Below are 21652 nucleotides of genomic sequence, written 5' to 3'. Positions count from 1 at the left end.
GACGACATTACTAGTAAAAAAAAAAAAAAATCATTATGTCCCCTATTTTGTAGGCAATATAACTTTTGCGCAAACCAGGTTATGGATTTTTTTTTTTTTTTTTTTTTTTACTAAAAACTTGTAGAATAATACTTATCGGCCTAAACTGAGAAAATATATATATTTTTTAAAAAAAATTGGATATTTATTATAGCAAAAAGTAAAAAAATATTGTTTATTTTCAAAATTGACGTTCTTTTTTTTGTTTATAGCCCAAAAAATAAAAACCGCACAGGCGATCAAATACCACCAAAAGAAAGCTGTATTTGTGGGGAAAAAAAGGACGTCAATTTTGTTTGGGAGCCACGTTGCACGACCGCGCAATTGTCAGTTAAAGCGACGCAGTGCCGGAAGCTAAAATCTCGTCTGGGCAGGAAGGGGGTGTATGTGCACAGTAGGCATGTGGTTAAATCACATTGCTATTTGCCTAGCGTACTTGTTTGTAGCCTAAATTCTGACATTTGCACCTAAAAATGTAATTTAGTAACTTTTGTGAAATGGCAGTAAAAACGTGGCTGCGCCAGTAAATTTCGGGTGTCGTGCCACTAAAAGTCAATCTGGTAGGTTGGCAACACTGCTGTATAGAGCTCTGTATACATATGTTTTGGCCATTGTGCTGTAAATGGAGCACAGATGGACTCAACTCTGATCATGTGTTTGGCTCTTCATGCTAAATGAGTATTCTGCAGATACGGGCACCAGGGATTCGTCTTTTGGCAGGGCATCTGTGCAGAACTTTCCCGATGCTGAATTATGCTGATGTTTTTGGACATTGCCCATTCTCAGTGTTTGGACATTGGTAAAATGTTATAAAAATGTGTTTATTGAAGTTCTTTTTCTATTTAATATAGACTCGTAGAGGGTGACTATACTTTAAAACATACAAGAGGCTCAGGTAAAAGGGTGTGTCAAATAGAGCATCCTTCTAATGTTTAATGTAGACAGATCTGAGAGTCAGACGATTAGGAAGCATTCATCCAGTGAATTGATATAATCCATATCATTTATCCATTGGATGCCTCATGGAGTGCTCAGTGTCCTTATAATATCATTAAAAGTATATTCTAGTCGTAAGATTGTAGGAAAGTAATCTGATTGGGTGGATCCTTTTTTTCAATAGACTTTAAAAGCAAATATTTCATAGATAGATATGCAGTGCGCTTTGGATGGTGTATCTACTGTACCAAAAGGAGGATAAGAACATCTGTTTGGTGGTTAGATTTTTTTATTTATTTTTTTACAGAGCCATTGCTTGGTATAATGGGTTGTGACTAATGATATACAATGATATAGTAATGAGTGTGACAGATTATATAAAGTCAACTAATTGGTGTCTTGAGATTTTGCATGGTGACATTTAGTTTCTTTGACAGTCGGTGGGAGATCAGATTATAGCCATTCATAGAGTAATTAATATGCCAGTATCCGATTATACATAGTTTGTTTGACTTCTTTTTTTTTTTTTTTTTATGATGATGATCTGTATGTTGGTTGGGGATGTACCGTAACATTGGTCTGTATGATGTCCGGATGTGACGGTCAAAATTACACACTGTCCAAGTGGGGCAAGCAGCTATTGCCATTACGGATAAACTTTCATGTAACTATAACAGCGGAAAGGGAGAGTCTGTCGTTAGTGTAGACCAGGGGTCTTAAACTGGCGGCCTTCCAGCTGTTGCCAAACGACAAGTCCCATTAAGGCATTACAAGGCTGACCGTTACAAGCATGATTCTCACAGGTAGAGGCATGGTGGGACTTGTAGTTTCGCAACAGCTGGAGGGCCGCCAGTTTGAGACCCCTGGTGTAGACACTGTAGGGTCTGAGGACTGACTCGATATAGCCATTGGTGGTAGAATGAGAGAAGAGCTGCAGAAAATCTAGCGGCAACAGTAGTGCTTTGTCCTTCAGTCTGCATAGTTTGGAAGGGCTTAAAGCAGTGGTCTCAAAGTACCGGCCCGCGGGCCATTTGCGGCCCGCGGACCAGTTATAAATGGCCCTCAGGCAGGGTGGAAGTGAGGGGAGCAAAAAAAAAAAAAAAAAAATATTTTTTTTTTTTTTTGAGCTGGTGCCATCTGGTGGTGAGCCGTTGGTATTACAAGTTATTACCACCAGATGTGAGCTGGCGCCATCTGGTGGTGGCCGTTGGTATTACAAGTTAAGCATTACAAGTTAAACAGCAATTCTAATGTCATTTTACACTATTTTCACTGCCATCTTCTTCCCTCTAATTAGAACCCCCAAACATTATATATATTTTTTATCCTAACACCCTAGAGAATAAAATGGCGATCGTTGCAATACTTTCTGTTACGCCGTATTTGCGCAGCGGTCTTACAAGCGCACTTTTTTGGGAAAAAATTACACTTTTTTTAATTAAAAAATAAGACAACAGTAAAGTTATCCCCATTTTTTTTAATATTATGAAAGATAATGTTACGCCGAGTAAATTCATACCCAACATGTCACGCTTCAAAATTGTGTCCGCTTGTGGAATGCCGACAAACTTTTTTACCCTTTAAAATCTTCATAGGCGACGTTTAAAAAAATCTACAGGTTGCATGTTTTAAGTTAGAGGAGCTAGAATTATTGCTCTCACTCTACCAATCGCGGCGATACCTCACATGTGTGGTTTGAACACCGTTTACATATGCGGGCGCTGCTCACGTATGTGTTCGCTTCTGCGCGCAAGCTCGTCGGGACGGGGTGCGTTTTCTGGCTCCTAACTTTTTTAGCTGGCTCCTAGATTTCAAGCAAATTTGTCAAACCCTGACTTACACCAGTGCTGGGGGTTAATAATGTGTTCGCTGACACCAGTACTGTTGTTTTTGAAGTTTGAAAGTTTGCATGCGGCCCCCTATGGCATATGAAAACTTGTCCTGTGGCCCTCAGGTAATTTGAGTTTGAGACCCCTGGCTTAAAGACTATTAAAGACTGCCGGATTACTTACGTAGTATGTGATCTGACACTTCCGTGTCTGGGGCACGCATGTGGGCTGCCGCTTGCCCATTCCCGCTTTGTTTGTACACAGTGGGAGCTGATCTGTGGGTACCATGGACTTGATGTCTGCTGGCACCCACCGAGCAAACAAGGTAGATCGCCATTCTGTCAGTAGGGAAGGCATGAATCCTGTCTTCCTGCAAATCGGGGACATGGATCCATGCCTTCCCCTAGTAAAATCACCTAAAACTCTGGTCAGGCACACAGTTAACCCTTTGATTGCACCTGATGTTTAACCCCTTCCCAGCCAGTGTCATTAGTACAGTGACGGTGCAAGTTTTTTTAGCACTGATCGCTGTAAAAAGTGTCAGTGTCCGACTGTCAGCTGCAATATCGCAGGCCCGCTATAAGTCGCTGATTGCCGCCATTTCTAGTAAAAAATGTATTAAAAAAAATTAAATATCCCAGTTTGTAGATGCTATAAGTTGTGCGCAAACCAATCAAATATATGCTTATTGGGATTTTTATTTACCAAAAATATGTAGCAGGATACAAATTGCCCTAAATTTATGAAGTTTAAAAACATTTTTTTATTTGGTTTGTTTTATAGCAGAAAGTAATATATAATATATTTAATTGTCTTTTTTGTTTATAGCACAAAAACAAACAGCAGAACTGATCAAATACCATCAAACGAAAGCTCTATTTGTGGGGGGGGGGGGACATACATTTTATAATTAAATGTAAAGATAAGGTGAGTTCTGATGCGGCACCCTGGGGTTCCTAAAAAAGTCTTGCAATGTTCACATGACGTCCAAACTGAGAAAATTTGTAAAGACCAGATGACCCCTTACCGAATACAATGGACCCCAAGTTATAGGGATCAAACTCGCCTGATATCCACAATCAGTTGTGATAATCAACCAGATCAGTTCCAAAATGCATACATAAAATTACTCGATTTGATATAAGAGTTGTCATAGTGCAGACAGCCAGGATACAGTATTAAATGGATAAGGAACTCTATGCTGTGATCCATGCATATCCACCCATGTCAAATGATATCTTCTTCCTGATCCCATGAATGTTTCCTGACAACTGGAGCAGGGGTTGTAAAATGAGATGGCCTGCCTGACCTTACATTTTCCCAATTTCGCTGCATGCTTCACACTGGGAACATTTTCTGGGCCTACTCAAGAATGGGGAAAAAACAATCTTTCCTTAAAATATATATATATATATATATATATATATATATATATATATATATATATATATATATATATATATATATATATATATATATATATATATATATATATATATATATATATATATACACACACACACACACAGGGAGTGCAGAATTATTAGGCAAATGAGTATTTTGACCACATCATCCTCTTTATGCATGTTGTCTTACTCCAAGCTGTATAGGCTCGAAAGCCTACTACCAATTAAGCATATTAGGTGATGTGCATCTCTGTAATGAGAAGGTATGTGGTCTAATGACATCAGCACCCTATATCAGGTGTGCATAATTATTAGTCAACTTCCTTTCCTTTGGCAAAATGGGTCAAAAGAAGGACTTGACAGGCTCAGAAAAGTAAAAAATAGTGAGATATCTTGCAGAGGGATGCAGCACTCTTAAAATTGCAAAGCTTCTGAAGCGTGATCATCGAACAATCAAGCGTTTCATTCAAAATAGTCAACAGGGTCGCAAGAAGCGTGTGGAAAAACCAAGGCGCAAAATAACTGCCCATGAACTGGGAAAAGTCAAGCGTGCAGCTGCCAAGATGCCACTTGCCACCAGTTTGGCCATATTTCAGAGCTGCAACATCACTGGAGTGCCCAAAAGCACAAGGTGTGCAATACTCAGAGACATGGCCAAGGTAAGAAAGGCTGAAAGACAACCACCACTGAACAAGACACACAAGCTGAAACGTCAAGACTGGGCCAAGAAATGTCTCAAGACTGATTTTTCTAAGGTTTTATGGACTGATGAAATGAGAGTGAGTCTTGATGGGCCAGATGGATGGGCCCGTGGCTGGATTGGTAAAGGGCAGAGAGCTCCAGTCCGACTCAGACGCCAGCAAGGTGGAGGTGGAGTACTGGTTTGGGCTGGTATCATCAAAGATGAGCTTGTGGGGCCTTTTCGGGTTGAGGATGGAGTCAAGCTCAACTCCCAGTCCTACTGCTAGTTTCTGGAAGACACCTTCTTCAAGCAGTGGTACAGGAAGAAGTCTGCATCCTTCAAGAAAAACATGATTTTCATGCAGGACAATGCTCCATCACACGCGTCCAAGTACTCCACAGCGTGGCTGGCAAGAAAGGGTATAAAAGAAGAAAAACTAATGACATGGCCTCCTTGTTCACCTGATCTGAACCCCATTGAGAACATGTGGTCCATCATCAAATGTGAGATTTACAAGGAGGGAAAACAGTACACCTCTCTGAACAGTGTCTGGGAGGCTGCGGTTGCTGCTGCACGCAATGTTGATGGTGAACAGATCAAAACACTGACAGAATCCATGGATGGCAGGCTTTTGAGTGTCCTTGCAAAGAAAGGTGGCTATATTGGTCACTGATTTGTTTTTGTTTTGTTTTTGAATGTCAGAAATGTATATTTGTGAATGTTGAGATGTTATATTGGTTCACTGGTAAAAATAAATAATTGAAATGGGTATATATTTTTTTTTTTGTTAAGTTGCCTAATAATTATGCACAGTAATAGTCACCTGCACACACAGATATCCCCCTAAAATAGCTAAAACTAAAAACAAACTAAAAACTACTTCCAAAAATATTCAGCTTTGATATTAATGAGTTTTTTGGGTTCATTGAGAACATGGTTGTTGTTCAATAATAAAATTAATCCTCAAAAATACAACTTGCCTAATAATTCTGCACTCCCTGTATATATATATTCTTCCTTTAAAAAAAATATATATAGAACCGTTCAATTACGCTGTATCTTCTATGCATTGTATTCCACTAATGGGTGTTAATTTTATTGACTTAAACCGACTAAAATATTTTAGTCGACTAGCTTGATCCCATTTTAGTCAACTAAAATACATCTAAAACTAAAAAAGCATTTTAGTCATAAGACTCAGACTAAAACTGTGGTCTAAGTCTGTAGGCAGGTGAAACGTGTTGGCAGGGAGTGGCTTTTGCAGGAGGCTAGCTGAAGCCGTTTTCCTATAAATGCTAATTGGGATGAACACGTGTGCGCTATCCCACTTTCTTTGTTGGTCTGTTTTTGGCTGTCATGCTGACCTTCAGGGTTGAGTAACTGCCCTGAGATAAGGATAATGACATATCCCTGACTTTCCTAACCTGCTTACTTGTTTCAGGTCAGTGAAATCTTGAAGCCAGAGGGTCAATATAACAGCAGGTTGGCTAGCATTTTCACAAGGAGGCCAGCAATGGCATCTCTTATATTTCTTATATAAACTTGGGTTTACTTTGAGCAGAACAGTGTAAGTCTAAACTAAGACCTACGTGTTTTTTTCCCACAGTCTCTAGTGGTGAAGCTTTGTCTAAATATAAACGAATAAGTTTTGCTGCTGATATTAGGATTAGCTGTTATCCTAAACCAGGCAACCTCAATGGCTTCATTCATCTGTGCATTGCTTTAAGTTTTAACCCATTGAGCTGCAGAAGTAATACACAGATTCTATCCGGCAATAAGCTGTAATGCAAATCCGTTTATATATTTTCTCTCCATTATGTTCAAAACTATTTTGGGTGAAGCCGTTCCAAAAAATGTTGGCTTAGCATCCACTTTAAGCCTTTTTTTTTTTTTTTTTTTGTCTTAAATGGTTTTCCTGAAATTGATAAACCTAACCCTAGTCCAGCCTATTGCCTGTATTGTTTGGACCAGTCACTTTCTGGTACTCATCTGATTCCTAGTGATCAGTTGTGTCAGGTGACTATATAAATCATTTGGAGGCAAGAGGGACCAGGGAGCTTTGTTTTCTTGACTTGCTGTAAAACGGGGGCCTAGTTGAAGCTGAATTCCAGGAATTCAGCTACTTGGTAAAAACTGGAGGCATACTATGAGTTTTTTTTTTTTTTTTTAACGAGGTGCTGGCTGCCTCATGGACTTGCAGTAACTTTTTACATCTGACAGGTTTATAGCAACTGCTATGCCCGTCCCTCCTCTACGTCTGCTCATTCACAGAAGCCTTTGTATTATGTGAACTCATTCAGAAGAGGGGAAGGATGGGCATAAACCTGTCACATATAGGTAAAACAAAAAAGGCCCAGAGGTGACATGGACATAATTGGACTTAAAGTGATAGTAATGTCTTGTTTGTTATTTTTAATGAAAAATAATTTTTTGCCTGCTCTTTGCAGTGGATTTGCACAGAGCAGCCCAGATCCTTCTCTTCTGGGGTCCCTCTTCGGTGCTCCTGGCCCCTCCTTTCTCTTGAGTGCCCCCTTCCAGTCCATACCAGGGCCTTCAGTCTGGTATGAATTTGGAGGGGACACCTCCATGCCAATATCCATACCAGACCCTTATCCAAGCATGCAGCCCGTCAGGTCAAGAAAGGGAGGGGACGGGTTTTGCAATGTTGATGGACAGATTTGCATGAACTATTTGCCTCGCAAAGGAGGCGGTATTTTTAAAATGATGGACAGAGATAGGGGCGGGTAGTTCAATGTTGATGGCCAAATTCAATACTTGTCAGTTTGTTATTATGCTTATGACTTGACCCCATTGCAAAACCCGCCTTCATTTGTTTTAACACGCCTCGCTAAGTCATGTACTTTATTGCTAAAATCACCCCCGCCCCTTGCAGAGTAGCACTAGCATCGGGAGCGTGCGGCATATGTCGGTCAGTGCACAGGTGCCGTGTAGAGCGGACTCTCGGCTCTACATCTTTGGCTTTTTTTCCAGGGCTCCGTTGAGGTTTGTACTGCGCAAGCAGTCCTTATAAGGGGTCCTTATCCGCCGGGGGGACCTTTATTGTCAGAACACCGGAATGTGTGGTTCAGCCTAGGTTCACACTGCTGCGAATTCAAAATCGCGGTTTTGCCGCGATTTCGGCCGCAATTTAATGTAAATCGCGGCCCGAAATCGCAAAAAGTAGTACAGGAACTACTTTTTGAAATCGCAGATGCGGCGTCGCACTGATTAGGACAGTGCCATTGCCGACAATTGCCGCCGATTTGAGATGCGATTTGACATGTCAAATCGCATCTCAAATCGTTCCAAATCGTACCCAGTGTGAACCAGGGCTAAACAGAATCTTAAAACGGTTTACGTACCTCCCAACTTTTTCAAATTGAAGCAAGGGACACCCGTTACCAAAAGTATGTAGGGCATAGGACGCAACCCCCTGCCATGCCCTCTTAAGGCAAAATTATACAAAAGAATGATCGGTTAAACCCACAAAATCTACAAATGCAGTGATTTGGAAATTGGATGGAAGGTTTAGCACCAGGAAACACTTTTTGAAAGATAAAAAGTGCATTTTTATATACAACTATATAGATCAGACCAGAATGAGGGACAGAGGTACTTTGTTCCAAATCGGGGGTAGTTGGCAGCTATAAGTTCACATTTTGGTTTTTAACTGTGTAGCTTTGCTAAAGTACAGCTTAAAAATAAATGTAATTACTGTTTTGTGTTTGGTCCTATGCATCATCTCCAAGGCATGAGGAAAAACACTAGTGCTGCTAATATGAGCCTGTGGTAAGGATTGTTGGCATAGGTAAGAATAGTTTTGTTGTCGAGCTGTTAAGTGCCATTACATAATGTGCAAGCTATTTTTTTCCACTTTCTGAATAGTACACAAGAGGAAGTTTTGAACGATCGCTGACTGGAGTGTATTGATCGTCTAACTAATTAAGTGCAGAGTAGGTCAATAGTCTTAGCTGAACAAGACTCTTCATCTGCAATACATTTCCATCATCTCTGCATGACGTGTATTAATATATTAGCTAATGGACAGAACAGTCCTTGGAGCACTGACCTGTCTCTTCCTGCTTTGTGCACTCCCAGCGTCTGTCCTATAAGATAGATAGATAGAGAGGATAAGGCCTCTTGCACACGGTACTGATGTTTAAGCTTATGATTTTTTGGATGTAATTTTAGATGTTTGTTTTGCACGTATATTCAAGTATCAGCACAGTATACCTTCCTAGGGAAAATTCATTCATATTGATGTTCGTATGTATGCGCATATTGACCGGGAACAGAGATTTTCCAATTTTCTTTACTGGGAAATAATTTGTTTACGCGCTTGTGTGCTCAGGCACATTGTAAACAATGGGCTACATTTTATCTCTGTAAACATAAAACGCTGTACTGAGCATTTTCAAGTTGCAGAATACAAAAGGCCTTATAAAAAAAAGAGTTCCAAATAGTCACATTACACATAGTGTTACAATCAGTGTGTGCCCCAGGTAAAAAGGCACATTTGATATATATCAGTGAATGTCAAACCTTGGCACCCCAGATGTTTTGGAACTACATTTGATGCAGTAAATGGTGCATGAGCATCATGGGGAAATGTAGTTTCAAAACATTTGGACCAAGGTACCAAAATTTGCCATTACTGATGTATACAATAAAACTAGATTGAGGCTGTGGCACTTCTATGACACATCTATCTAGCTCTCCAGTAGTAAGGCATCAAGGACATTAACTGTGTGAAATCAATCAGCGCAATCAAATCCTAAATAACAAATGTGACAGTGAATAAAAAAAGAGTAGCTGCTATCACTCCATCTATAAAAAAAAAAATACAAACAGTGCTGCACTACTAAAAATACAATGTGCATAAATACAATGAAGTTATGAACTAAATATTCCAGTCCATGAAAAAGAATGAGTAAAACAAGTGACAGAAAACAATCCACCATTCGTGTAAGACAGGGGTGCCCTAAAAGTGGCCCTGGGGTCACATGTGGCCTGCGGAGCCCTCTGATGTGGCCCGCGACCTCCTGCTCTGGGATGGCTGATAGAGGAAGCAAGTGGCTTTTCAGAAAGTGCACCACACCTGCAGGATATAATAGACATCTATGGCAAAGTGCAGCTAAGTGCCAGGAAAACCTCAGGTACACTGTGCCGCACCCACAGTGTGGGAAAACCGCTGACCATCATTGTAAAAGCAGCCTTAGACCCCTTTCACGCGATCAGTCCAACCCAATCGGACCCTCCATTCACCTCTATGGAGCAGCAGATGTAAACAGACTTTTGTCCGATCCGATCTGTTAAAAAAAAAACAGAAGTGGATCCCTTCCCTTCCATCTGATTGGATCATAAGGCCCATAGAGTAGATTGGGCTGTGTCTGTTTTGCATATGCAGACTTGACACCGACCTGTCACCTGCCCACTCCACTCATTGTGGCCCACAACTGGTTACCAAGTCGCTTAAGTGGCTCTCGGTCTTCAAAAGGTTGGGCACTCCTGGTGTTAGATGATCCAAATAAACTGTGCCCGTGCTCTCCTCCACCTGTGTAATAGGCTGCTAGGCTCACAATTTGACCCCAGGTTTTACCAGCAGGTAAAATATAGCAGTTCCTCTCTGAGGAATATCACAAGGGACTGGCGTAAAGCTGACACTGGACGTCCTCAATTCCATACTGTTCCCCTAAGTGGCTGACAAGCTCCAAGTGTGCAACGATCAGCATATGTGTAAAAACAGAATGGCGAGATCTAGTGCTCTCCGTTTTTTTAAAACCAATTTATTCCCATAAAAGATGAGTCAAACTCGTAATTAAAGCACTATAAGCTGTGCTAGCTGTACAAGCATAGATGCAAATCAAACTGAATAGCTGCAGTGTGACGTCGGCACGTGGGCTAAATCGCCCCATAGTGTATGGAATTGAGGACTTCCAGTGTCCGCTTTACACCAGTCCCTTGTGATTTTCCCAGAGGGGAACTGCTTTATTTGACCCACTGGTAAAACAAGGGGTCAAATTTGGAGCTGAGCAGCCTAATACACAGGTGGAGGAGAGCACAAGCACAGTTTATTTGGATCATCTTGCACGAATGGTGGATTGTTTTCCGTCACTTGTTTTACTCTTTCTTTTTCATGGACTGGAATATGTAGTTCATGTCTTCATTGTATTTATGCACACTGTGTTTTTAACATGTTTCGTGTGATATACGCTTCTTCAGGAGTTTAGGGATTAAAATGCTTACATAAAACCTTGAATAGACCACATTAGAAGAGGGAGGGGAGGGCAACCCAGACACCCAAAAAAGAGATATGGGGACACACTAGAATATTGGAAATGTTTCAACTTGGAAGCAGAGGGACAAAGAATCCTTTTTGGCCAAGATAGGGATATATATTTTCCTTGGGATTATAAAGTGCTTCTATATTAATACTGGATGTATAATTACTTGGTGTTACTCCACTATATACTGCCAGTATCCAATTGGTTCTTCTTATTAAGGGCTCTTGTAGGCACACATATCCCATGTGTTATTACTCTATGATGCAGTGTAAGTGTCCTGGTCAGAGGTCCTCAATCGGACATATCTCTGCATAGGGCGCACCTCTACCTCCTCACCAACAGTTCACTGCATCCACAGTGCGGCCAGACAGGTCTCCTAGGAGTGTACATTGGCACTCAAAAGTCCTATTTTAGAACACCACAACACATAGTATATGCACTGTGGTGCATTGCCCATTATTGTAATAGTGCATGTCTTGGACAGACCATGGTTGCCTGTCTCACCCAGGGGATTCAACAGTAAAACCCACCAGGACTCTTTGCAGCCATTGAGATGAGGCACATTTTTCGAACTGGGCTGGAATTAATAACTACTAAAATATTCCACTTGGGAATTGGTTGTCCAAAATCATTAACTGTGCCTTGAGCCCAACCTTCCTTGGGGTTTTTTTTTTCTCCTTTCCCTTTCTTTAGTCCCTTCACACTATGGGTTTTAATGCAATGCGGTTGTGTGTTAAAGCAGAAAAGTTTTTTGGACAGATATTTTTTTAATTTTTTTATAAGCTTAAAATCCTTATCAATGCATTATCAATGCAGTGTAGATTTGGAGGTGTAATCAAATAACTTCAATAAAATGACCAATCTTCAACGTTCTTTCTTAAATTGCATATTATTTACTTATTTGTTCAAAATACGTCAATCATACACTCAATGCATGTATATGCTAAATAAGATGGTAGGTAGGAAAATGGACAGACGTCCAAGGGTTGCTATAGTTAATGCATCTTATTCTTCAGAATATTTAAAGACTACCCAGGTTTGCCAAGTTTTATTGCATTTATCTGTTGTGTTGTGGGCTGTTGTCCTGATTTCTTCCATGGTGTAGAAGTTGTGTACCTCGTGAAGCCACCCTTTAATTGTAGGAGTGGTGGTGGTTTTTCCAGTGTCTAGGAATCGCAGCTTTTGCAGCTGTAAGTAAGAATCTGGTGAGCAAACGTTTTTACTTTTTTATTGAGCAATTCAAAATATGTAGTAAGCAACATGCTGCTGTTTAGATTGATAGCGGTTTCTGTGATGGGCTTTATGATCTCACAAACCTTCTGCCAGAATGACTTTATCAAGGTGCAATCCCACCAAATGTGTTGTAAGGTGCCGTTCACCTGGTTACAGTGCCAACAAAGAATAATAACAAACCTCATACTCCCCTAAAGTATATGGTTGCAGCATTGATTCGATGCTGTAGCTGGCTCTAAGACACAGAACTGAGCATTCAAATGACTGCTGATCGCTCAGTTCTTGGTCTTCACTGAGCTGAGAGCATTGACTGTCGGTCACCACTCTCTGCTCTGCCCCTCCAGCACACACTGGAGCACTGGGCTATGGAGGGGGTGGTAGTCGTTGGCTCAGGCTCTTGGCAGCACGCTGAGAGGCTGAGCCACCTTCCTTTCAGGCATTTGAGTGGATCCTGACCTTAAAGTTGTGACGTCAACCGAGAAGAGAAATATGGCCAATAAAAGCTTTTTAGGACACCCATTAATGTTGAATGGGCTGGCAGCATACCATGTATCACAGCAAAGTGTGTTTTCTTTGTTTTTTTGGACTTTATTGCAGTAGGAAAGCCTTCAAAGCAGAAATCATTGTGGACTTGGACTCAGCTAAAATTTGATATGCACTCGAAGCAACAGCCATTGGGATCACACAGCAGGACCAGTTCACTCTAATTTACTGTTTCTTCTGTCTTGAAATAAGCACACAGCATGATAAAGATAAAGAAGTAGTACACATCTAATTCGCAGTCACTGGGCGGTAAAAAAGAGAGAACGTTGCTTGTGTACAATGTGTGCTGAAAGGGGGAGGGTGATGCACAATGTGTGATGTAGACCAGAATTACAATTACTGTGAATCTGTTCCCAGGGCATAGTCCTGCGTGCCTGTTTATTGTGCACTCTAGTTACATACACAGTGGGAAAGGGGCCTGGAGCTCTGTTATCAGCACATACTGCAGAGCGACACGCAGGAAACTTGAGATCATTATTTTTCTATATTTTAAATGTTCAACATAATCCAAAAAGTGGATTTTTTTTCTTCTCCTTTTTATTTGGTCTGATTAACCCCTCTGCTTCTCCTGGTGACCATTTGCGACAATACAGAAAACATTTTATGATTGGTCAGGCACAGAATTCACAGACTGCAGATATAGACATGAAGGGGGTATTAAGCATTCTGTACTCTAGGGGTGTCCAAACTTTTTTCAAAGAGGGCCAGATTTGATGAAGTGAAGATGCGTGAGGGCCAACCATTTTGCCTGAAATTCTTTGAACCATTAAAAATTGGTCTAATGCCGCGTACACACTCTGGGGGTGTCATTAACATAGTATTGACACCCGCATCGGTTCACAGAGGGCAGTGTGAACTGGCGGCGGGGGAGATGCGGGAAACGGCACTGTAATTGCGCCAGTTCCCGAATCGCATATGTGAACCTAGGATGCAGCTACTTCTAGAATGCTTCAGTTTCCAATTAACGTATGAAATCCTTGATATCAATTTCTCCTGCAGACTTTGCCTCAGTGGATATCCTCGCCAAAATGCAAGAAAATTCAAAGGCTTGAAGAACAGAATACCGGTTTCCTCCGAGTTTATGGTCCAGCTTCTTACTGGAATCTACTACTCATTGTAAGATCAATACTTTGATACAGTACCTTCAGTTTTTTTCCCCACTACAAACAATTGCGTGTGTGTGCGTGTGTGTGCGTGTGTGTGCGCGTGTGTGCGCGTGTGTGCGCGTGTGTGTGTGTGTGTGTGTGTGTGTGTATGTGTAAATAATAGGAAAAAAAAGTGTTTATGGGACAGCGCTCAATTTTTGATTTAATTTTTTGTGTATTCAAATGCACTAATATGGCTACCACCACCTTGAGCAGGAAAAAGTATACAAAATGTAGGAGAAATCTTCCAATAGGCATTTAAGTTGTGTTCTCAGCTTTCTCTTCACATCATGTTTTGGCTCCTGGATTGAAATTGAATGGATATCTGTCCAATGAGATACACAGAATAAAAAAAAAAAAATACTTTGCATTTTTTTTTTTCTTAAAATATTATATGCACTGTAAAGTACACGTGTACTCCAGGACATTAAAGGGGTTGTAAAGGCAAACATTTGTTTCCCTAAAAAGCTTCCTTTACCTCAGTGCAGTCCTCCTTCACTTACCTCATCCTTCGATTTTGCGTTAAAATTTCCTTATTTCTTCTGAGAAATGCTCACTTCCTGTTCTTCTGTCTGTAACTCGCCACCGTAATGCGAGGCTTTCTTCCTGGTGTGGAGAAATCCTCTTGAGGGGTGAGCAGGAGTGTCAGGACGCCCACTAACACACAGCTCGTTTCTCTATCTGCAAAGTAGAGAGTGTCCTGACTTGCCTGCTCACCCCCTCCCCCCTCAAGAGGCTTTCTCCACACCAGGAAAAAAGCCTTGCATTACGGTGGTAAGGATGCAGTAAGTGAAGGAGGGCTGCACTAAGGTAAAGGAAGCTATTTAGGGAACAAAAAAAATTCTTTGTAACCTTTTTAAACAATTTACATATTCTTGATATGCGGCATTTTTTTTTTTTTTTTTTTTGTAAAGCTAGTCATTTCTGTCCTCTGCTATTTTTAATGTAAAGTTACTTCTTAAAAAAATAAAGGGCCATAAACCAGTGGCGGCTGATGTCTTACCCACCACAGAAATATGTAGATATGGGAGGTGTACTGCTTAATTTGCCTATGTTCATGGGCCCTAAATATGGGTTCAGTGTGTGTGTGTGTGTGTGTTTGCATTAGAAGGCTAGCAGCTTGCCAAGATTCTTACAATTTTGAAAACCAATTCTGCCCCAAGCTCATAGATACAGAGGTGAATGAGAGCTTGTTAGAAATGCTTTTACTTCTAGTTCGGAATATGTAAATGCTTTATTATGCAAAGTCTAGGCCCAGGTTTACATTAATGTATGTTATGTTCTTGTAGAGAAAAAAAACAAAAGAGGGAGGGCGCACCGACCTAGTGCATTTATCATAAGAGATTTTTATTTTAATAAAAACAAGTAAATTATACTCACAAACGAGAGTTTAGATACAGCTTAATCAATTGGTCAGACCAGTCATCTTGGTCCCTGTCAGCAAGATATGATGATACCGAGGATTCAATGGTACCCTTTTAGCGACAGAACGGCTAACGTTTCTGGGTCCCACCCCTTTCCTCAGAGCCTGAGGTCTGTTGTGGCTCTCTCCAAAAGGCCCTCCAGTATATGTATGTGTGTATGTGTGTATGTGTGTATGTGTGTGTGTGTGTGTAAAGACGCGCACCTGTGCATGGTGAGTTAATCCCGCCCCCAAATCAGTCCCTAAAGGGGAAGGCTCGAATCTGCCTCCCTGAAGTGTATTAGCAAATGCTCAGCTGCGACGAAAAAAATAAAACGAAATAGGGAAACCGAAAATAAATATATATATATATGTATGAGGGAGCTATGTATACATATGTCCATATGTGTATATAATTTTCTCCTCATTTTCCATTTCCCTATTTCAGTTATATATATATATATATATATTTTTTTTTTTTTTTTTTTTTCGGCGCAGTTGAGCATTTGCTGATACACTTCAGGGAGGCAGATTCGAGCATCCCCCTTTAGGGACTTATTTGGGGGCGGGATTAGCTCACCATGCACAGGTGCGTGTCTTTATACACACACACACGCATATATACTGGAGGGCCTTTTGGAGAGAGCCACAACAGACCTCTTAGGCTCTGAGGAAAGGGGTGCGCCCCAAAAACGTTAGCCATTCTGTCGCTAAAAGGGTACCATTGAATCCTCGGTATCATCATATCTTGCTGACAGGGACCAAGATGACTGGTCTGACCAATTGATTAAGCTGTATGTAAACTCTCGTTTATGAGTATAATTTACTTGTTTTTATTAACATAAAAATCTCTTATGATAAATGCACTAGGTCGGTGCGCCCTCCCTCTTTTGTTTTTTTTTCTCTTAGTCTATGAACACCCATGGTTCAGAAGAGGGCTGCAAGACCTGTGATCCTATCTCACTATTAGACTGCATTACCCCATAACAAAAACACCAGAGCGCAGGAGGATTTTTTGTATTGTTATGTTCGTGTTCCGTCCTGCAGGAGATGTGTATTTGTATGTATAGAAAGTGACTGTAAAGCTAATTTTGTACAAAACATTTTTGTTTTTGTATTTTTTTTTTGCAGTCCCTTTTTTTTATTTTCCCTCACAAGAAGTGATATGAAATCATGACAAAGTTAGAAATTCTTCCAGTGCAGATACAGGATGCAATAAATGTTTTTAAGTAAATAAGTTAATTGGGGGTGGGTGGGGGGGGGGGGGGTTAGAACCTCTGTTGTATTTTCTTGCCCCGCAATTTTTGTGCTACTGTCACAGGGATGAGTAAGTGAGATGAAATTTCCTAAGGGAGTCACCAATGACCAAAAAATGTAACAAACCTTTTACTTTTTTCAAGCCTATTCAAATAGAATTTGGGTCTTAAACGGTTAGAACAAGCGATTGCCAATATCTTATCATATCTTAAACTGCAGCAACCTCCAATGAGTGGACTGAAGGGTGGGAGACAATAGACCAGGCAAGTTAGAAAATGGGAACATTCCAGTTCACTCTACTTTTTACCCCATTCCTTATCCATACATAAAAAATGACATTTTAGGTGATCCCAAACTGTTATATCTGTGTGCCCACCAAGCATAGGCAGTGCATTTTCTGACTGCCCTAAGTTGTCAGTGAGAACCCTCATAATTTATCAAGCAACAAAGTTTGATCAAGGCTAATTTTTACAAGGAGAATGAAGGGAGGCTCATGCATTTGCCAGTGTTTTTTTATGTAATTCACAAGGCAGTCTGCATGTTGGAAAATTCTCTATACAGATGGATGAGACCCTGGAACACTTATTCATATTCATTAGTGAATGTTAAAGGTTTTCATATTAGCCACATTTTAATGAATGATGCATGGTTCACAAATACTAATGTAGAATAAACACTTATACTTGAAGTATTATCTTATTGATGTATCAGCGTCAAAAATAAGAGTGGAGAGATCAAGTATTGAAACCATGGTAACCATCACGCACAGGTATCCACAGCTATAAATGGTACAAGTTTAGATGCCAGTGGGTGGAGGACAGAAATGATTCTCTCTACTTTGTTCAGGTTTGTTAATCTAGCCAAGGACATGAAAGTGGGCAAAGAATGGTGTACCCAGTGGCAATGATGAGCCATGATTGCAAGTTACGCCTCTTTGATGTAACTTTGTAGAACAGGACATAGTGTTTATTTGGAATCGGATTTATTCTTGCTTTTAAAGAACTTATTTGTACAATTTGCAATATATTAAAAACAGAAGAAGGCCCATAACAAATAGAATATGTACTAAATTATATATTTTAAAATATTTTGTCATGAATACTAGTTCTTCTTTATTCTGGGTGCACAGAAGGGCTTGGATATCTCTATGAAGGTGAAGGTACCATAATAGATTTTAAAACTGAAATTCAGGCATACATTACAATACTGGTTATCTACGTGTATGTGAACAGTCTTCGCCATCATAGAAATTCTTAAACACAATATTGTAGTCTAGGAACCCCTGATACACATCGTATCCAGGTTTTGCGGGTTAAGAATGTTCTGTATACTTCAGTGCAGTTGCATAAAAATTGGTCTAGGACTGCCTCAATCTATGCTTGAACAGTGAAGGAGCAGTGCACTGATATCATTCCTCAGATCTCCTCTTTTCACAAAGTTGGACAGTACTTTGCAATGAGGAAGAGACTGGTGATTGGTTAACGGTGCTACTCCTTCGATCCTAGTCTTAGTGATGCTGTGCAGAGGATTCCAAGAAGCTCAATAGAAGAGATTCTGGTATTTTTAACTGCAAATGTTTTAAAGCCACTATATTGTGACTCTTTAAATCTGCCTGGGTCTCCGTCATAGGCGGGCACAGGGTGTATGACATACCTCATATTGCACAGATTCCCTCTGCTGATATTTCACCAAAGCCCCCCAACGGGGCTTCTAAAAAGTTGTGAAAAAGTAATAAAAAAAATGTAATTGTAAAAAATACAAAGAAAAAATACTAATGTTTGAGCTTTGGAGTGCACACCCTAATGCAGTTTGCTGTGCACTCCTATGGTCTCCATTTTATTGATGTACCTCCAAGTGTGTCCAGGTTTAGAAAAAAAAAGAGAAAAGGTTTGTGTCGTTTTTTTACCCAAACATGATGGACCTGAGGTCTGATATAAACGGATGCAAGTCTGTTTACATTCAGCCTCCAATAGATTTTAAATGGGTATGGAAGGCTTCAGTTTTAAAATGCAGCAAAAAACTGATCAGACACTGATGTCTTAAAAGTGACATCATAGCGATCTGCTCCGATTCAGCAGGGGATCTTCTCATGGATCGCTTCCTGATCAAACTGGATGCAGACCATTTAAACTGGGACTAAAACCCCAAAACATCCTCCTTTTTATCATATTTTTCTAGAAAAGATGAATGGTTGGTTTTAAGGACTTTTCACTTAAAAATTGTATCAGCGCTTTGGTTTGTTGCTGGTAGGAAACATTGTTTCTTTCTCATCCATTGAGGGACACGGGAAGTCTTTAAACTTCAGTTTATACTGCTGCCTATAGGAGGATTGGATACTGGCAAACAAACCGTAGACCAGCTCAGGATCCATTCCTCCCTACTACCAGAATGCCTCTGTTTTTGCTCATGTCTAGGATAGATCTGCTGTTTGAAAGACATATATTGGCTCCCCCCCCCCTTCTTTTTTTTTCCCTTCACTTAAAGCGGAGTTACGGCCACAATTTCACTTTTTATATATAAATACCACTGTAATACACAAGCTTAAGTAAATTCTAGTAAAGTTAGTCTGTAAACTAAGGTCTGTTTTGTTAGGTTGTTACAGCATTTAGACACTTTATAAAATAGAAATTGACTGGGGCCATCTTAAGTGTGGGCATCATGAAGCCAGACTGTATGACTTCCTGGATTTCAGCCTTGCAGAACTCGCACATGCTCAGTGCTGCACAAGCAGTGTAATAGGTTTCAGATTAGGTTTCAGCACCTGTACTGTCCAAGTCACATGATTCTTCGAGACTGGGGAGTGCACAGACTCCTGGAAAGTTACACCCACTACATTCCCAGGAGTCTGTGCGGTGTAGGTTAGGAAGCTTAAGCACCTAGGTGCAGGAAGTGGGAAGATTAACTATTCTGCCTAGCAACAACACTTTGAAGGCATCTAAAAAAAAAATTCTTAAAGGACTAATGACATTTTTTTAAAACTACTGATGTAATGTTATATTTATGGGTGGAACTCCACTTTAACTCTTCTCTAAAAGGTTGCTAGAACCCATCTCTGATTGCAGCCATCCGACATTGCTGTCCTCAGCCTGACTTTGTAATTGCTGCATCTTGACTCCACTGAATTGATGCTGTAGAGATATCCTGAAAGTGGTCCTGTCTTTGAAGGATACCCTTTGTGAGTAGGTCAGTGGGGCAGAGCACTGGGAACTATTTCGATTTCAGTGCTAAAGAGCTGGTTTTCTGAACCCACATGTAAAAAGTGTTTGCTTCGTTTGGCCTTTTGAAGGACGTCTGTTCGAATCTACTCTTGATACCATTATCAATGATGCTACTGGAGGCAGGAGCAGCCTTCCTCTTCATTAAAAGACACCATATAGATTGTACAGAAAAGTCTCTTCGCCATGTTGGAGACCTCCTTTTAGTTTCTCGGTATTCTCAAAACTCAATCTCAAAACTCAAAATCTCCCCAAGCTTGACTCAGTCCACCTGCAATGCCTGGCACTGTCCAAGTGCTTGGAGAAGCCTTTCTTAGCATAAAGGTGCCAAGATGCTTTCTAGAGTGGTGGGATATTTGTTAATCTTTGAACACTTGAACAGCTTGCATCCCTGCTACCTTCTCGGTTTCTCACCTCCAAACCTTGCGTTTCTGCACAGATTAACCGTTTCCTCATCATGCCCTCTGGGCCTTCTGGACTTAAGGTGTCATTGCCCCAGTTCCTGTTACAGGGACTGTTAGCCTCTCGCTACTTGATTAGGATCTTTGTACATGGTGTCTCCCATATAGTTTCCCATGTTTGTTTCTCTGTGCCTTCGTAAGATCAAAATTTGGTTCTCTATGCTTTAGAGACCACCATTTTGAAACCAGTAGAGACCTTCCTCGATCTACTCACCCGTAAGGTGGGATTTCATATTGCCATCATCTGTGAGGTGAGGAACTTAACTTGCCTGTCTTTATCCACAAGGAGCCTTTTCTGGTATATCGTGGAGATAAAGTGGTGTTGAGGCCCAGGGTGACTTGAATAAGGTAGTTTCTTCCTTTTCCATTAGATAGAGGGACTGAAGGACAATTTCCTATCTGGTTCTACAAGGAAATTTCTCTGTCTGGATGTGGTTGGGACTATGCAAGTCTCTCATCTGTGTCTTGGGCTTTTCAGCATCAAGCATCTGTTTCCCAGATTTTCAAGGCTTCCTCCTGGCCTTCTCACTAACGGTATACGTTTCAACAGGTGTACATTGTGGCCTAATGCCAGTTTCGGGGTAAAGTCCTTTTAGGCTGTTCTTGCACATGCAGATGGTCACTAAAGTTCTGTTCCTAGTTTTCCTGGCACTTTGTACATTTGTTTGCTTGATTGCTTTTGAAAGTCCTGAAGCTTGGCTTCCTGTGTAAACATCCATAAAATCCTTTTCTTGGAGTCCATTGAGGAACACGGGTCCCACTTCTCTTTTAGGATCATGCTCTTGAGACTGCTTTGCTACAGATTTGAGACATGCAGACAGTGGGAGTGGTTATCCAGGGCTGGGCTACAGATTTTTATTTATTTTCTTGCTAGTGTCCACTTTTTTCTTTTTATATTAAGTATAAATCTTAGACTTTTTGTACCCCTCCAGATTCTTGGAAGAGGATTTTTCGGTAAATACAAAAATCCTATTTTATTTGCTATTTTATGTCTAATCAGTGGTGAGATCTCTCAGCTGGCATTTGTCCTTCCCATCTCCCCAGGATCCCACCAGGCAGCTAAATGTAATTGTTTTAACTGCTGAGTAAAACTGGAAATGCAAGTGTAGAGATCACAAGTCAAGCTCAAGGGATATAAGGATGATTCAGCCTCCCGCAACCACCAAAATTAAAACTGTTGATTAATTTCTCAAAAGTGTAAGCCATTTTCTTCCTATTTG

At 40.6% G+C, this 21652-nt stretch overlaps 1 protein-coding gene across 6 annotated transcripts in view; it reads left to right on the top strand.

Moving 5' to 3' along the window:
• Positions 1 to 21652, top strand: part of FAM126A (family with sequence similarity 126 member A) — a 136156-nt gene that overhangs the window by 92520 nt on the left and 21984 nt on the right. For all 6 annotated transcript variants that reach the window (XR_005749395.1, XM_040352840.1, XM_040352838.1 and 3 more), the window contains exon 8: positions 13952 to 14068. Coding sequence is in view for 5 of the 6 variants with exons in the window: in XM_040352840.1 (XP_040208774.1) it covers positions 13952 to 14068 (117 nt within the window). In the remaining variant the exon portion in view is untranslated. The remainder of the gene's footprint in view (positions 1 to 13951; positions 14069 to 21652) is intronic.

Source organism: Rana temporaria, chromosome 5, assembly GCF_905171775.1.
Source record: "Rana temporaria chromosome 5, aRanTem1.1, whole genome shotgun sequence".
Taxonomy (NCBI): domain Eukaryota; kingdom Metazoa; phylum Chordata; class Amphibia; order Anura; family Ranidae; genus Rana; species Rana temporaria.
Note: the sequence above shows the minus strand (reverse complement) of the source record. Positions and strands in the feature narration are given on the sequence as shown.